We start from the raw sequence: 14332 nt of genomic DNA, 5'->3' as shown, positions 1-14332 counted from the left end.
CTGTAAAACAAAGCAAAAAGAATCAATAAATGTTTTAAACAAAAACTCATAAAAGATTATTTCAATCTCCTGTTAGTTCAGTTCATACAATTAACTCCTGTTGTGCTCAAGATTGGATTAACAATCCTCATGAATACATCAGCTCTCCGTGACAGCCCAGGAAGTTTTTCTCTCTATTCCAATGGCACAATTAGGGTTGTCAGAAGAGTATTTAAGAGTACTCTTCAGAGTTCTACAGCTGATTATAAATCACCTATAAAAGGATGAAACTAAAACAATTGTGGATGACAAAAGTCTTAGAACAGCCATAAAGATACAATTGACAAGGAAATTTGGTTACTTCTGTGGTATACAATAGTTTTACATAATAATCATAATTACTACTGAGGATATATACTAAGACATATCAGAATCACAGGAATCTCATACAATTTTGGAACACATACTCATTTATATAAACAACTAATTTATATAAATATAATCCAAAGAAGATTAAACACCATTTCATATTTGACAGTGCTTCCTGTATGATTTTATTTTACCAAATAAGCCGAATGTGTCTTTTTTGGACTTCAGAGGACTAATGCTGAAAAATTGATGAGGTCAAATTAGTGAATTTACTGTTTTATTTTGGAAAGTTTGTCAAATACAGAAAGTTTAAAACACTTGATATCACAAAATAGGATCACAGATTATAAAATAAGTCATTCATTTAGCCAAAGGTATAACTCAGAGATTTCAGAAAAAAGGCAAAAACCTTTATTCTTTTTTGTTTTCGAGACACTCTCACTCTGTCACCAAGGCTGGAGTGTAGTGGTGCAATCTTGGCTCTTTGCAACCTCCACCTCCCAGGTTCAAGCAATTCTTGTGTCTCAGACTCCCGAGTAGCTGGGATTATAGGCGCCTGCCACCACACCCAGCCAATTTTTTTTGTGTTTTTAGTAGAGACAGGGTTTCCCCATGTTGGCCAGGCTGGTCTTGAACTCCTGACCTCAAGTGATCCACCTGCCTCAGCTTTCCAAAGTGCTGGGATTACAGGCATGAGACACCACACCCGGCCTAAAAACCTTATTCTTTGAGAGAGGAGACTTAATTTCCCAAATAAGAAGCTCTAATAAAGACAGCATGAGGCCAATTAAATCCTGTTTCTCAAATCTTATAAACAAATCTATTAAATTTTAATCATCTTGACCCTAAGATGTAATTTCCATAAACCATTTTCTAAACTTTTATAATTTTTTAATTACAGGGTGGGATAATGCTTCAGGAAAACCTTGTTAATCTGACACAGGAGCCCAGATGCTGGTCTTGCATCAGTGTGCCCTTGATGTTAATGCTTAATTAATAGAGAAACTCTGAACTAATTTAATCTCTCAAAATCAGACCTTACAATCTCATATGCCCACCTCTTCCATGATAGTCCCTGGGCCTAGAGAGGTTGAATAGTTTTCATTTCTGGCTCCGTGTCTCACAAATGCAGCTTATTTTGAATGTCATCTCCTAGGTCTGAAGATGAGGCTTTAACTGCTGTCAGTGTTTAAGATCTCGCAGGACTCGGTGTCCTTTTTAGACCCAGGAGTCAAAGCCCGCTAACTTAACAGTACCAGGACTTTAAAAACATTACAGAAAGTTACATGGATGTAATAACTTTCATTAAAAAATTTTTATATCAGCTTTCCTAGGCAAATCAAAACACAGAACAATTTGGACATATTAAGAAATGCCAGGAGCACAGAATGTTATATTGGGCGAAAACATTTCCTTTAGACCTTTATGATCAAACATTTTTAGCATCAGGCCACAACAGTTAGGACCTGAGGGGAAAAATTTATATGAGCTGAAGAAAATGTTGAAGGAGAGAATTACTCTCTCAGTCCTTCTCAAAGGAGAGAGAAAGCTGAAAATAGCAAGATGCAATAAAAGTTGAACTTTTGGGTTAAAAAATTAAAATCTCATGTAACTTTATTAAGAGTAAAGCAACACCTTAAGAAAATGTTGTTCTAACCAATTCTTTAGTGTGTTAGTGCATTTTTAATATCAAAACCCAAACTCTGGAAAGAGTATTATAAATAATTTCCTTTTAATTATAGTCAACTTGATCACATAAAGTTTTTTTCATAAATTCTCTTTTTATAAACCTTATTATGATTTGCAGAAACCATTTACAACATACTTCCTGTTTTATCCTAAACATCTCTCTTTTGTAAATGATCAATCATTTTATTTTAGGACAAAACATTTTTACAGGATTCTTTCCATATATAATTACTTTTCTTTTAACCTTTCTTGCCAAAGATGCCCCTTTATAATTTTCTTTACATCTCTCTTATTTACTTTTATCTTGTTTAATAAACATCCTTTGAATTAGACAAAACTATTTCCTTTTAATAAGAACACTTTTTTAAGAAAAATATTTTTCTATAATTTTTTAAGGAAAAATTGGAAAAGACCCAGACATTTAATGGGTATCTATTATTTAATTTAATATCACTTTAGATTCTGAATTATATGACATTTATTTATAAGCATTTATATCATTACATTTACCTAGTTTATTTTTTTTTTATTTTTTGAGACGGAGTCTGGCGCCCAGGCTGGAGTGCAGTGGCCGGATCTCAGCTCACTGCAAGCTCTGCCTCCCGGGTTTATGCCATTCTCCTGCCTCAGCCTTCCGGGTGGCTGGAACTACAGGCGCCCGCCACCTCGCCCGGCTAGTTTTTTGTATTTTTTAGTAGAGACGGGGTTTCACTGTGTTAGCCAGGATGGTCTCGATCTCCTGACCTCGTGATCCGCCCGTCTCGGCCTCCCAAAGTGCTGGGATTACAGGCTTGAGCCACCGCGCCCGGCTTACCTAGTTTATTTTTAAAAATAGTTTACCTAGATTACTTATGAAAACTGTGATAGTCATTATTTAAAGTTATTTCCCTGTTAATCATTTTTATAGCTGTGAATTTCAGATATTTACTTAAGTAAGAACCTTAAAGTTAAATACATGTGTGGTTTTTGTTTTTTTTGCCAATAACTCAGGATTTAACTGTTTTCATTAAAGGAACAATATTAAATGCCTTATTTATCAAAAAGTTATGCAACGATAATTCTCTTTTGGGCTGGATTTATAGCTTCATAATCCTCATGCCAAATTTTGTCACCTATATCTAGCAGAGATAAATATAAAACCCTTTGACTAATAAATATAAACAATAAATAATGTATATTGACAATGCTGAAACCATTTCTAATTTTATTTTACCAATAATTTAGAAACCCGCTTATTTGTTAAAGATTTACTTAAGTCATGTGAGCTTGAAAAACCATTTGGGCTTAAAGTTTCTATTTTTCTGATAAAGTATTTGATTTTTTTTCTTTAAGCCAATTGGACCTCTTTTATGTATTTTTTTGTAGTGAGACATTATATACAGGACATATAAATACATAGACATATTAGGCAGAAGTAGACCTGATAAAATTCATAAGACCACTTTTTTTCTCCTATTATAAAGCTCCTGGCTTTTCTTAATATGTCTAAGTTGTTTTATGTTTTTATTTGCCTAGGAAAGCTGATATAAAACAATTTTAAATAGAAGTTATTACATCCATGTAACTTTCTGTATCGTTTTTAAGTCCTGGTACTATTAAGTTATAGGGGTTTGACTCCTGGGTCTAAAAAGGACATCTATCTTAGACTTCCAATTTCGTGATAACCTGTTTCATTACCCTAGGTAATTGTCAACCAAACTTACATACTAAAGGAACAACTCGGGTGAAAATCAGAGAGGGAAATGTGTATCTCTAAAGAGAGAGAGAGAGACAGAGAGAGCCAGAGAGAGGGAGAGAGAGACTGGGTGTGTTAGAGGGAGATTAAAAATGGATGCCAAGCCACAAACCACACATAAAATTATAGGAATCTACCGTAGGATTTTATGAGGAGACTAATTTTATTTAGATAGGTAGTTTTAAATTTAGTCTCTGTCTTTTAACTGGACCTCTGAGCTCTGGGCAGAACCCACACTGAATCCTGGGTCTCCAAAGGGAGAGCAATATCATGAGACTAGGCCATGTAATGCTTTCATAGTGCACTTTGTTACAAAGACACCACTTCCTCTCTTAAATACACAAGAGTAGACCCTGTAGTAATAACTATTTTAGTTAAAAAAAAAAAAAAAAAAAGAAAGAAAGAAAAATCAGATAACGCAATACAAAAACAATCATTTTAAGATCTGAGAGGAACTTGTCTTTTTACATTCTTAGGATTCCATAAGGAAAAACAGAAGTTTCTCCCCAGAAGGAGTCTGGCGCCTTCTCTGTTTTCTTTAAGGAATCCCAGGCTGTTAGAAATTATTTTAGGTCCCTCATGCAGCAGAGGGCGGCGAGAGGAAGGAGAGACAGGCAGAAGTAAATGGAGAAAACAGAATCAGTCGACTGGGAAGAAAAAATTTTTTTCTCAAAAAACAAGAACCTAGGAGAGAAAAAAAGAAAGCATAAAGGCATACATACACACACACACACACACACACATGCATACACATGCATACACACACACACATATACACACACAGATACATACACACATGCATACACACACACATGCATACACACACATAAACACACACATACATACATAAACACTGTTGACAACAAGAGTCTAACTCTGTAAAATATTTGAGGAGATTTATTCTGAGCCAAATATGAGTGACCATGGCCTATGACACAGCCTCAGGAGATCCTGAGAACACATGCCCAAGGTGGTCGAGGCACAGCTTGGTTTACACATTTTAGGGAGACATAAGACATCAATCAAATACATTGATGATATACGTTGGTCCAGTCCAGAAAGACAGGACAACTTGATGTGGGGGGTGCTTCCAGGTTATAGGTGGATTTTAAAACTTTCTGATTGGCAATTGGTTGCAAGAGTTATTATCAATAGAAAGAAATGTCTGGGTTATAGTCAGAGGTCAAAGTTTTCTCATGCAGATGAAGCCTCCAGGTAGCAGGCTTCAGAGCGAATAGATGTAAAGGTTTCTTATCAGACTTAAGGTCTGCGTTGATATGAATGCTGCAGGGTATAATGAGTCATGTCAAACCCCCACTTCCCACCATGGCCTGAACCAGTCTTTCAGGTTAAATTTTATTTTTTATTTTATTTTATTTTTTTGAGACAGAGTCTTGCTCTGTCTCCCAGGCAGGAGTGCAATCGAGCAATCTCGGCTCACTGCAACCTCCTCCTCCTGGGTTCAAACGATTCTCCTGCCTCAGCCTCCCGAGTGGCTGGGACTACGGGTATACACCACCACGCCTGGCTAATTTTTGTATTTTTAGTAGAAACGAGGTTTCGCCATGATGGCCGAGCTGGTCTTGAACTCCTGGCCTCAAGTGATTCACCTGCCTTGGCCTCCCAAAGTGCTGGGATTACAGGCTTCAGCCACTGTGCCTGGCCTGCACTTTAGCATCTACGAAGCAGGAAAAAAACTTCAAACTTGCCTTCCCTGTTGGAAGTAAGTTGAAACTCCAGAAAGGAGTTACCTGCTCTCCATTGTCATGGAAGCAGGAAAAGTTGCCTTCCTTGTTGAAAGCAAGTAAAAGTCCAGAAAAGAAGTTGTACAACAAAATAAAACTTAGCTCTCAAATTTTAGCTCTCGTAGATCTCAAATTTTCAGAGATCCGGGATTCTCTGCAGGGGGGAGCTCCCAGCCCTTGACAAATTGTCCTACTGGTTTGACCAATGAAGACAGATACCAAGCCATTACTAAACACCAATGGGAGATTTGTCAAAGGCCAGGCCCACCTCCATGGAGTCCCTTCATGGCTGCCAATTTGTGAACTAAAAATTATCTAAGCTGGGTTTCAATCAATTTAGATGTTTATTTTACCAAGGTTAAGGACAATGCCAGGGAGAAGAAAAACCACAGAATCGCAGAAACAGTCTGTAGTCTATGCCTTTCTTCAAAGATGACTTTGAGGGTTTCAGTATTTAAAGGGAGAAAAGTGGGCTGGAGGGGAAAGAGGGAGGGTGTGGTCATCCACATGTTACAAGAGAAAGGGAGCAGGTGAGGCAATAGTCAATGATGCATTCATCTCTCGTGCTCAGTAAATGGGCAGTTTATGTAAGATAAGGTGAGTAGCTGCCTGTGGAGATATGAACCTTTTATCTGTAGCTCTCTGCTTAGGAACAAAAGGAAAGGCAGTTTCTTGCACGACTCAGCTTTTAGCTTAATTTGTTCCTTTTGGCATAGTGAACTGGGGTTCCGAGATTTTATTTTCCTTTCATATACCTCATTGTGTTTTGATTTGCATTTCCCCCATGACTAATAGTATTGAGAATCTTTGCATGTGCTTTTTTTTTTTTTTAAGACAAAGTCTTGCTCTGTTGTCTAGGCTGGAGGGCAGTGGCCCTCCACCTTTCGGGTTCAAGTGATTCTCCTGCCTCAGCCTCCTAAGTAGCTAAGATTACAGGTGCCCGCCACCACACCCGGCTAATTTTTGTATTTTTAGTAGAGATGGGGTTTCACCATGTTGGCCAGGCTGGTCTCGAACTCCTGACCTCAGGTGATCCACTCTCCTCAGTCTCCCAAAGTGCTGGGATTACAGGCATGAGCCACCATGCCTGGCCTAGCCTCCATGCCCCCAGCTTTTTTTTTTTTTTTTTTTTAAGAGACAGGGTCTTGCTCTGTTGCTCAGGCTAGAGTGCAGTGGTGTGATCACAGCTCACTGCAGTCTCCAAGTCCTGGGCTCAAGCAATCCTCCCACCTCAGCCTTCCATGTAGTTAGGACTACAAGTGTGTGCCACCACATCCAGCTAATTAAATTTTTTTTTTTTTTTTTTGGTAGAGACAGGATCTCACTATGTTGGTCTTGAACTCCTGGTGTCAAGCAATCCTCCTGCCTTGGCAATCCTCCCAAAATGTTGTGACTACAGGCATGAGCCACCATGTCTGGCCTTATTGGCCATTTGTGTATATTCTTTGGAGAAACGCCTATTCAAATTCCTTGTGCATTTTAAAACTAGGTTACTCCTCTTTTCACTGTTGGACTGTATCTCTTTTATTTTCTTCCACAATTCTCACTCTCTTATGTGATTTTGCTTTTTAAATGTTTTGTCTGCTTCCCTTATTAGTAGCTAAGCCCCATGAGGTCAGGGATCTTGTCTGCCCTGTTCCCTGCTATATCTTTGATACCCAGGACAGTTCCTGCTTCATAGTTAATGTTTGGTGAATGAGTGAATGAATCCATAGTGAGAAGAAGAGATGCGATGATTCATTCATTCATTCATTCATTTAGCAGAGGTGTATCTGGGAGCTCTCTGCATCCCAGTGGCTCTGACAGGGATCGTAACCTGGGTCTAGGGACCTCTAAAAGACCCACCGTGAGCCGCAGCCCTGGAACACCATGAGGCTCATCTGATGACTCTGACTGCAGCTCTCCTGAGCTGACAGCACCCCCCGCAGAGGGTGGTGGGTGAGGATGAGAGGAGGCTTGGCTGGGGACAGTGCGCGGTACAAGCACGCTGGAGGTTTGCATGCGTTCATTGTTCATTGCTGCACAACAAGGTGCCATACAAGAAGCGGCCTCAAACAATCCCCACTTACTAGTTCTCAGTTCGGTGGATCAGAAGGCCAGCGCGGGGTGACAGGGCTCTTTGGTTATGTAATCCCAGCATTTTGGGAGGCTGAGGCGGGTGGATCACTTGAGCTCAGGAGTTCAAGATCAGCCTGGCCAACATGGCAAAACCCTGTCTCTACTAAATATACAAAAAAAATTAGCAGGGCATGCTGGTGCATGCCTATAATCCCAGTACATGGGAGGCTGAGGCAGGAGAATCACTTGAACCCGGAAGGCGGAGGTGCAGTGAGCCAAGATAGCCCCACAGCACTCCAACTTACAAGGCTGAAATCAAGGTATTTGTTGGGCTGTCTTCCTACTGGGCAGTCTTCGGGAGGAATCTGGCTGAATGCATTTGTCTGTAGTTGTAGGACTGAGGTCCTGAGGTCCCTGTCTCCTTGCCTGCTGTCAGCCAAGGTCCCCTCATAGCTCTAGAGGCTACCTGGATTCCTTGCCACGTTGCCTCTTCCATCTTCAAAACCAGTAGAGAGATTCTCCCGCATGTCCAGTCCCTCTCATGCTTTCAATCTCTTTTGCCAGGAAGAGCCTTGTCTCTTTTAAGCCCGGCCCCCTGCCACCTGTTAGGTCAGGCCCACTAAGGAGAATAATTTTTTCTTAAAGTGAACCGTACCATCTATCCCCTAATCAGTGGAGGGGATTATACAAGGGTGTGGGTCACTCTGGGTCATCGTAGAGTTCCGCCTACCTCGGTGAGCTGGAAATATTGTTCTTATGTTCTCAGAGGAGTTCCTCTGCTTTCACAGATGACCCTGACCTTGATGATCACATATGCACCCAGCCCACCCCCTGTGCTGACCTACTCATGTGCTCTGGGGACATCTCCACAGGCTACAGCCTGGCCTTTTGCTACCTGAAGAACCTCAGCTTCTGAACTAAGAGGGGTGGTCGGGGTGGTGATGAAGCCAGTGCCTTCACTGCCTTCTGCCACCCAATTGTGCCCTCCAGTCACATCCTTTCTCTGTGGGCAAGACAGGGAGTGTGGGGTGACCCAAACCCTGGTCCAGGTTGGCTCACACAGACTACTCTGTGTCCTTACACTGTTGGGTGCTGGGAGGCCCCTCACCCACAGAGAGATGACCACCTCTAATGGAACCCACGCCATGTACCAGACATGAGCTGACCCCCAGCCTCTGCTCCCACCCACCACAGTCCATTCTCTGCACCACAGCCAAAAAGATCCTGCAAAAACCTGAGCCAAATTATGTCCCCTACTGCTCCATTCAAATTACGTCCCTGACTGCTCCATTCAAAATCACACCCTACAACCTACACTCTTTATGCCCTTCCTTGCCTCATCAAATGGTGACAAGTTCCATGGCTTCTGTAGGCGACCCGGTGAGCCTCCGCTGGACCTGGGGAGCATCCCCTGGTTGGGGTATGCCTTGGACTTTGGAAAAGATGCTGCCAGCTTCCTCACAAGGATGAAGGAGAAGCACGGTGACATATTTACTGTAAGTGCCTCTTGTGCCTGGGGAGGGATGGGGATGAGCAGCTGAGCCTCATATCTGGTTTCTGCTGATTCCTTCAACATCTGTCCCTATGCCAACCCCCCATCCAACATCCATCCGAGTGGTCGAGCCAACTCTATCCAGCTGCCTGTCCAGCTGCATACCCAACTCTGACCTAACATCATCCCTTCAGTCTCCCTCTTGCTCTTCCCAGCGTGGAGTTATGTAGTCACTCAGTATCTCTCTAGTACTTGTACATCTGTGTAGCTGACCTCCATCTATCCATTCCATTTCCATCTGTTCAACATCCATCTTCCCATTCCATTCTTCTGCCTGTCCACCTGGTGTCTACCAAGCATCCTTCCATCCTTATATCCACCCAGCATTCATTCGTCAACCTCCGTCTATCCACTCACCCATCAGTCTTTTCAAAGATTCACCCGACATCTGTCAATTCATTTATCCATCTTCTATACCTTCATCTGTCTACCCAGATCTACCCAGCGTTCTTCCACTCATGGATCCAACATTCATCCAACTTTCATCCGTATACAGTTGGCCCTCTGTATCCATGGGTGGGTTCCATATCTCTGGATTCAGCCAGCCACGAATTGAAAATATTTGGGGAAAAATGTGTTGGTACCAAACTTTTATAGACTTTTTTTTCTTGTAATTCTTCCCTAAAAGTATAGTATAACAACTATTTATATAGCATTTACATTGTGTTAGGTATTATAAGTAATTTAGAGATGACTTAAAGTATATGGGAGGATGCATGTAGCTTATTTGCAAATATTATGCCATTTTACATCAAGGACATCCATAGATTTTAGTATCTGCAGGAGGTCCTGGAACCAATCCTCCATGGATACCGAGGGATAACTAGTCAGTTCCCACCAATTTTCATTTTTCTATTTATCTACGCATCTTTCTATTCATTGCCACTATCCACCCAACACTCAGCTATATTCAGTATTCAATGTCTCTCCACTGGATATACATCTATTTATATCTCATCCATCCATCCTTACAACATCTATTCAAATGACATCCACCTACCCATCCACCTTCCATGTATCCTTCCAACTTCCATCCAATCAACATTCATCCTTCACTTTACCCAGTATCTACCTAGCATTCTCTCATCCATGTACCCAACATTTATTCATACATTTGGTTTCCAACCAACCTCTAGCTGCCTTTTCATCCATCTTTCCATCCAACATAGATTCATTGATCTATCCTTCCATTTATCCACCTAACATTCTATCCACAAGTATTTACCCAGCACCTTCCTTCCTTCCTTCCTTCCTTCCTTCCTTCCTTCCTTCCTTCCACTCATTTATCCATTCACCCATCCATCCATCTGCCCATTTACTCTTCTACAATCCACCCACTGGAATTTACCCAACAGCATCCATCCATCCATCCATCCATCCATCCATCCATCCATCCATCCATGTTTTCATTCATTCTTCCATCCATCCATCCATCCATCCATTCTTCCATCCATCCATCCATCCATCCATCCATCCATCCATCCATTCTTTCATTCATCCATCCATTCATCCACCCATCCATTCATCCATCCACTTATCCATCCATCCTTCCATCCATCCATCCATTCTCTCATCCATCCATCCAACCATCTATCCATCCATCCATCCATCCATCCATCCATCCATCCATCCACGCATGATGTGCACAGGATCCATCTGCCGCCTTCTCTCCTGGCTGCTGGAGATATGGCAATAACCAAGATAGTCATGGCAGGTGCTTAAGAGTGAGCTGGTAAAGAACATAGTCTTTGATTTTTAAAAAGCCCCAATATTCCCAAATTCCAGTCCTAGCCCTGCCATTTCTCAGCTATGAGATCTTGGGCACATTTCATCTCCTTTCTAAGCCTCACTTTTTCAGCTATAAATGGGTGAGTGATGGTCCCTACCTCACAGGGTGGTAGGTGGTAGTAAGGCATTGATAAGAGAACATAGTCTGTTGCTGTCCAGTGGGGCAGTGCCTGGCGCATAGTAAGGCCCTGACCACTGAGAGCGGCTGCTGTTCACAGTGACACTCTTCACTCTATCCCTGGCAACTTCCCACAGATACTGGTTGGGGGCAGGTATGTCACCGTCCTCCTGGACCCACACTCCTACGACGCGGTGGTGTGGGAGTCTCGCACCAGGCTCGACTTCCATGCCTATGCCGTCTTCCTCATGGAGAGGATTTTTGATGTGCAGCTTCCACATTACAGCCCCAGTGATGAAAAGGCCAGGATGAAACCGTGAGTGGCTGGAGATGGCACCTGGGGGCGGGCCAGGGTGGGCGACTCACTTCTACCCATGTGGCCCAAGTCATGCTCGGTTCCAAAGCAAGTGTCCAGTAAAGACATTTCATCTTGAGAACACAAACAGAAACAAAACAAAAAACAACCCAAAAGAATTGCATGGAAGAAGAACTCTTTGTTTCTCATCTTTGTTTTTTTTTCCTTTTTTTTTTTTGGAAGCAGCCCTGATTTTAGTAAGAGGATTTGGGTCAGCCACACCTAAATTCAAATCCCAGCCCCATCACTCCCTATCTTTGTGACTTTGGACAAACCTGTTTCCCTCTCTGACCCTCTGTTTCCTCCTCTGTAAAATGAAGGAGAGAGGTGGGGTGACGAGTATTTCTAAGTCCATACTCTGCCAGGCAGCGTGCATTATCCCATTAGTCTTCACAACAATGCTGGAGACTAAGTAACTTACAGCCCCATTTCACAGATGCAGCCACTGGAGCTCAGATAAGTGACTTGTCTTAGGCCACATAGCTGGAAGTGGTACAGCTCCTGAAACATATGGAGGAATCTTTTTATTTTATTTATTTTTATTTTATTTATTTATTTATTTTGAGACAGAGTCTCTCGCTGTCACCCAGGCTGGAGTGCAGTGGTGCGATCTCAGCTCACTGCAACTTCCGCCTCCCAGGTTCAAGCGATTCTCCTGCCTCAGCCTCCCAGGAAGCTGGGATTATAGGCACGCGCTGCCACACCCAGCTAATTTTTGTATTTTTAGTAGAGACAGGGTTTCATCATGTTGTCCAGGCTGGTCTCGAACTCCTGACCGCAGGTGGTCCGCCCTGAAGTGCTGGGCGGCCTCCCAAAGTGCTGGGATTACAGGCGTTGAGTCACCATGCCTGGCCACGTATGGAGTAATCATATCAATAAGAGAACAGATGAACATGTTTGCTCTGCATTCATTCAGCAGACATCTGAGGACCCATTGTACCCTGGTCATTGCCCTGGATGCAGGGTGTGCAGAATGATGCCAACCACCATTTGAAGGCAGCTATTATAGGCCAGGTGTCTGATAAGCTCACTTTCATATCTGTGCATTAGCCTCAAGAGGTGGGCATTTTTATCCTTATTTTACTGATGAGGACACAGAGGCTCAGAGGAGTGAAGTGACTTGCTCAAAGTCTGCTGCTAGTAAGTGGCAGAACTGGGATTTGAACCCAGGTCCGCTGACTTCACAGCCCGTTCTCCTTCATCTACAATACTAAGGCAGATAAGACCCTGTGTCCGCCCCTGCAGAGTTCACGCAGTCCAATGACAGTCTTCAGTGATCTGTCTCCAGGAAGAATACCCTGTGGAGGTTAGAAAGGGCAACGAGGAACCTGTTTTGCAGGATAGTTAAGGCCGAAGCAAGGCCAGCATGATGAGGTGGATGTTGATGAGATGTGATGCCTGCTCTGAACCTTGGCCTGGAGGCAGCTGCTTGGAGCCTGAGTGTCCTGGGTCCTGACATTCCAGGGGGACCCTGGGGATCCCACTAGCAATAGGAATCCACAGCTCACTGAATCTGCCCCTGCTACCCAGGGAGGATCCCAGTTTCCTCCAGTGTTTGCCTCAGGAATTTTCTGGATTTCTTACAAGCTGGCGTGATGTCTTCTGGCACAGCAGCCACATATGTTGAGGGCCTGTCTCTGCTGAGGACCAGCACTTGGGGTGGGGTGGGGAGAACAACTGGGTCAGGGTCCATTGAAGGCCAGATCCCATGTATTGAGCACTTACGATGTGCCAGGCACCGTGCAGAACCCTTCACATGCATTGTCATACATGAGTCATGAGCCCTGTCTGTCGTTTTCCCCACTATGTTCCAACTTGAACATCCCAAACCTTTTCATACCCAGGAGTTCATGGATGCCCTGTGCAGACCCTGCCCTGGTGGATTACCCAGGCACTCCTGGCTTACTCAGTCTAAAGGTGTCCATCCTACTTCCCATGGACACCCCGGTTCACTTGCTGTAGGGATATCCTTTTCGGTCTAGATCCTACACAAGGAGCAGAGGGGCCTTAGACTTAGATGCAGGATCCCCCTTTCTTGGCCTCTAATCATATCCTCAGTCGTGACTCAATGTAGACTTCGTGTCATGGAGGCTCAGTACAAGGGAGCTTCCAGCTTCTGCCGTGCACTGTCCCAGACGTCTCCTCACTCTGTGCAAGTCCATACAATGAGACCAGGTCCCCAGCCCACATCCCTTTTTCCTTGTGTCATGTCTTTTTCTTTCTTTCTTTTTTTTTTTTTTTTTTATTTTTTTTTTTGTTTTTGAGATGGAGTTTCCCTCTTGTTGCCCAGGCTGGAGTGCAATGGTACGATCTTGGCTCACTGCAACCTCTGCCTCCCAGGTTCAAGCAATTATCCTGCCTCATCTTCCCGAGTAGCTGGGATTACAGGCACGTGCCACTATGCCTGGCTAATTTTTATATTTTTAATAGAGACGGGGTTTCACTTTGCTGGCCAGGCTGGTCTCGAACTCCCGACCTCAGGCGATCTGCCCGCCTCAGCCTCCCAAAGTGCTGGGATTACAGGTGTGAACCACTGCACCCAGCCTTCTTTTTCTGTTTTTAAGAGACAGAGTCTTGCTATGTTGCCCAGGCTGGAGTGTAATGGTGTGATCATAGCTCACTGCAGCTCTGAACTCCTGGACTCAAGCAATCCTCCCCCCTTCAGCCTCCTGAGTAGCTGGGACTACAGATGCTTGCTACCACATCTGGCTAATTATTATTTATGTATTTATTCTATTTTTGCAGAGGCAGGGTCTCACTATGTTGCCCAGGCTGGTCTTGAGCTCTTAGACTCAGGCGATCCTCCCATCTCAGCCTCTCAAGTAGCTGGGATTACAGGTGCAAGCCACCACCCCTGGCTAATATTTTATTTTTTGTTGAGATGGGGTCTCACTATGTTGCCCAGGTTGATCTTGAACTCCTGGACTCAAGCGATCCTCCCATC

The 14332-nt window shown here is 43.3% G+C and overlaps 1 protein-coding gene across 1 annotated transcript in view; it reads left to right on the top strand.

Annotated features, from left to right (window-relative positions):
* PTGIS (prostaglandin I2 synthase) overlaps positions 1-14332 on the top strand; it is a 64009-nt gene that overhangs the window by 12747 nt on the left and 36930 nt on the right. Inside the window, exons 2-3 of the mRNA XM_023184166.1 lie at positions 8948-9071; positions 11171-11349. Coding sequence (XP_023039934.1) covers positions 8948-9071; positions 11171-11349 — 303 coding nt within the window. The remainder of the gene's footprint in view (positions 1-8947; positions 9072-11170; positions 11350-14332) is intronic.

This window comes from Piliocolobus tephrosceles, chromosome 20, assembly GCF_002776525.5.
Source record: "Piliocolobus tephrosceles isolate RC106 chromosome 20, ASM277652v3, whole genome shotgun sequence".
Classification (NCBI taxonomy): domain Eukaryota; kingdom Metazoa; phylum Chordata; class Mammalia; order Primates; family Cercopithecidae; genus Piliocolobus; species Piliocolobus tephrosceles.
Note: the sequence above shows the minus strand (reverse complement) of the source record. Positions and strands in the feature narration are given on the sequence as shown.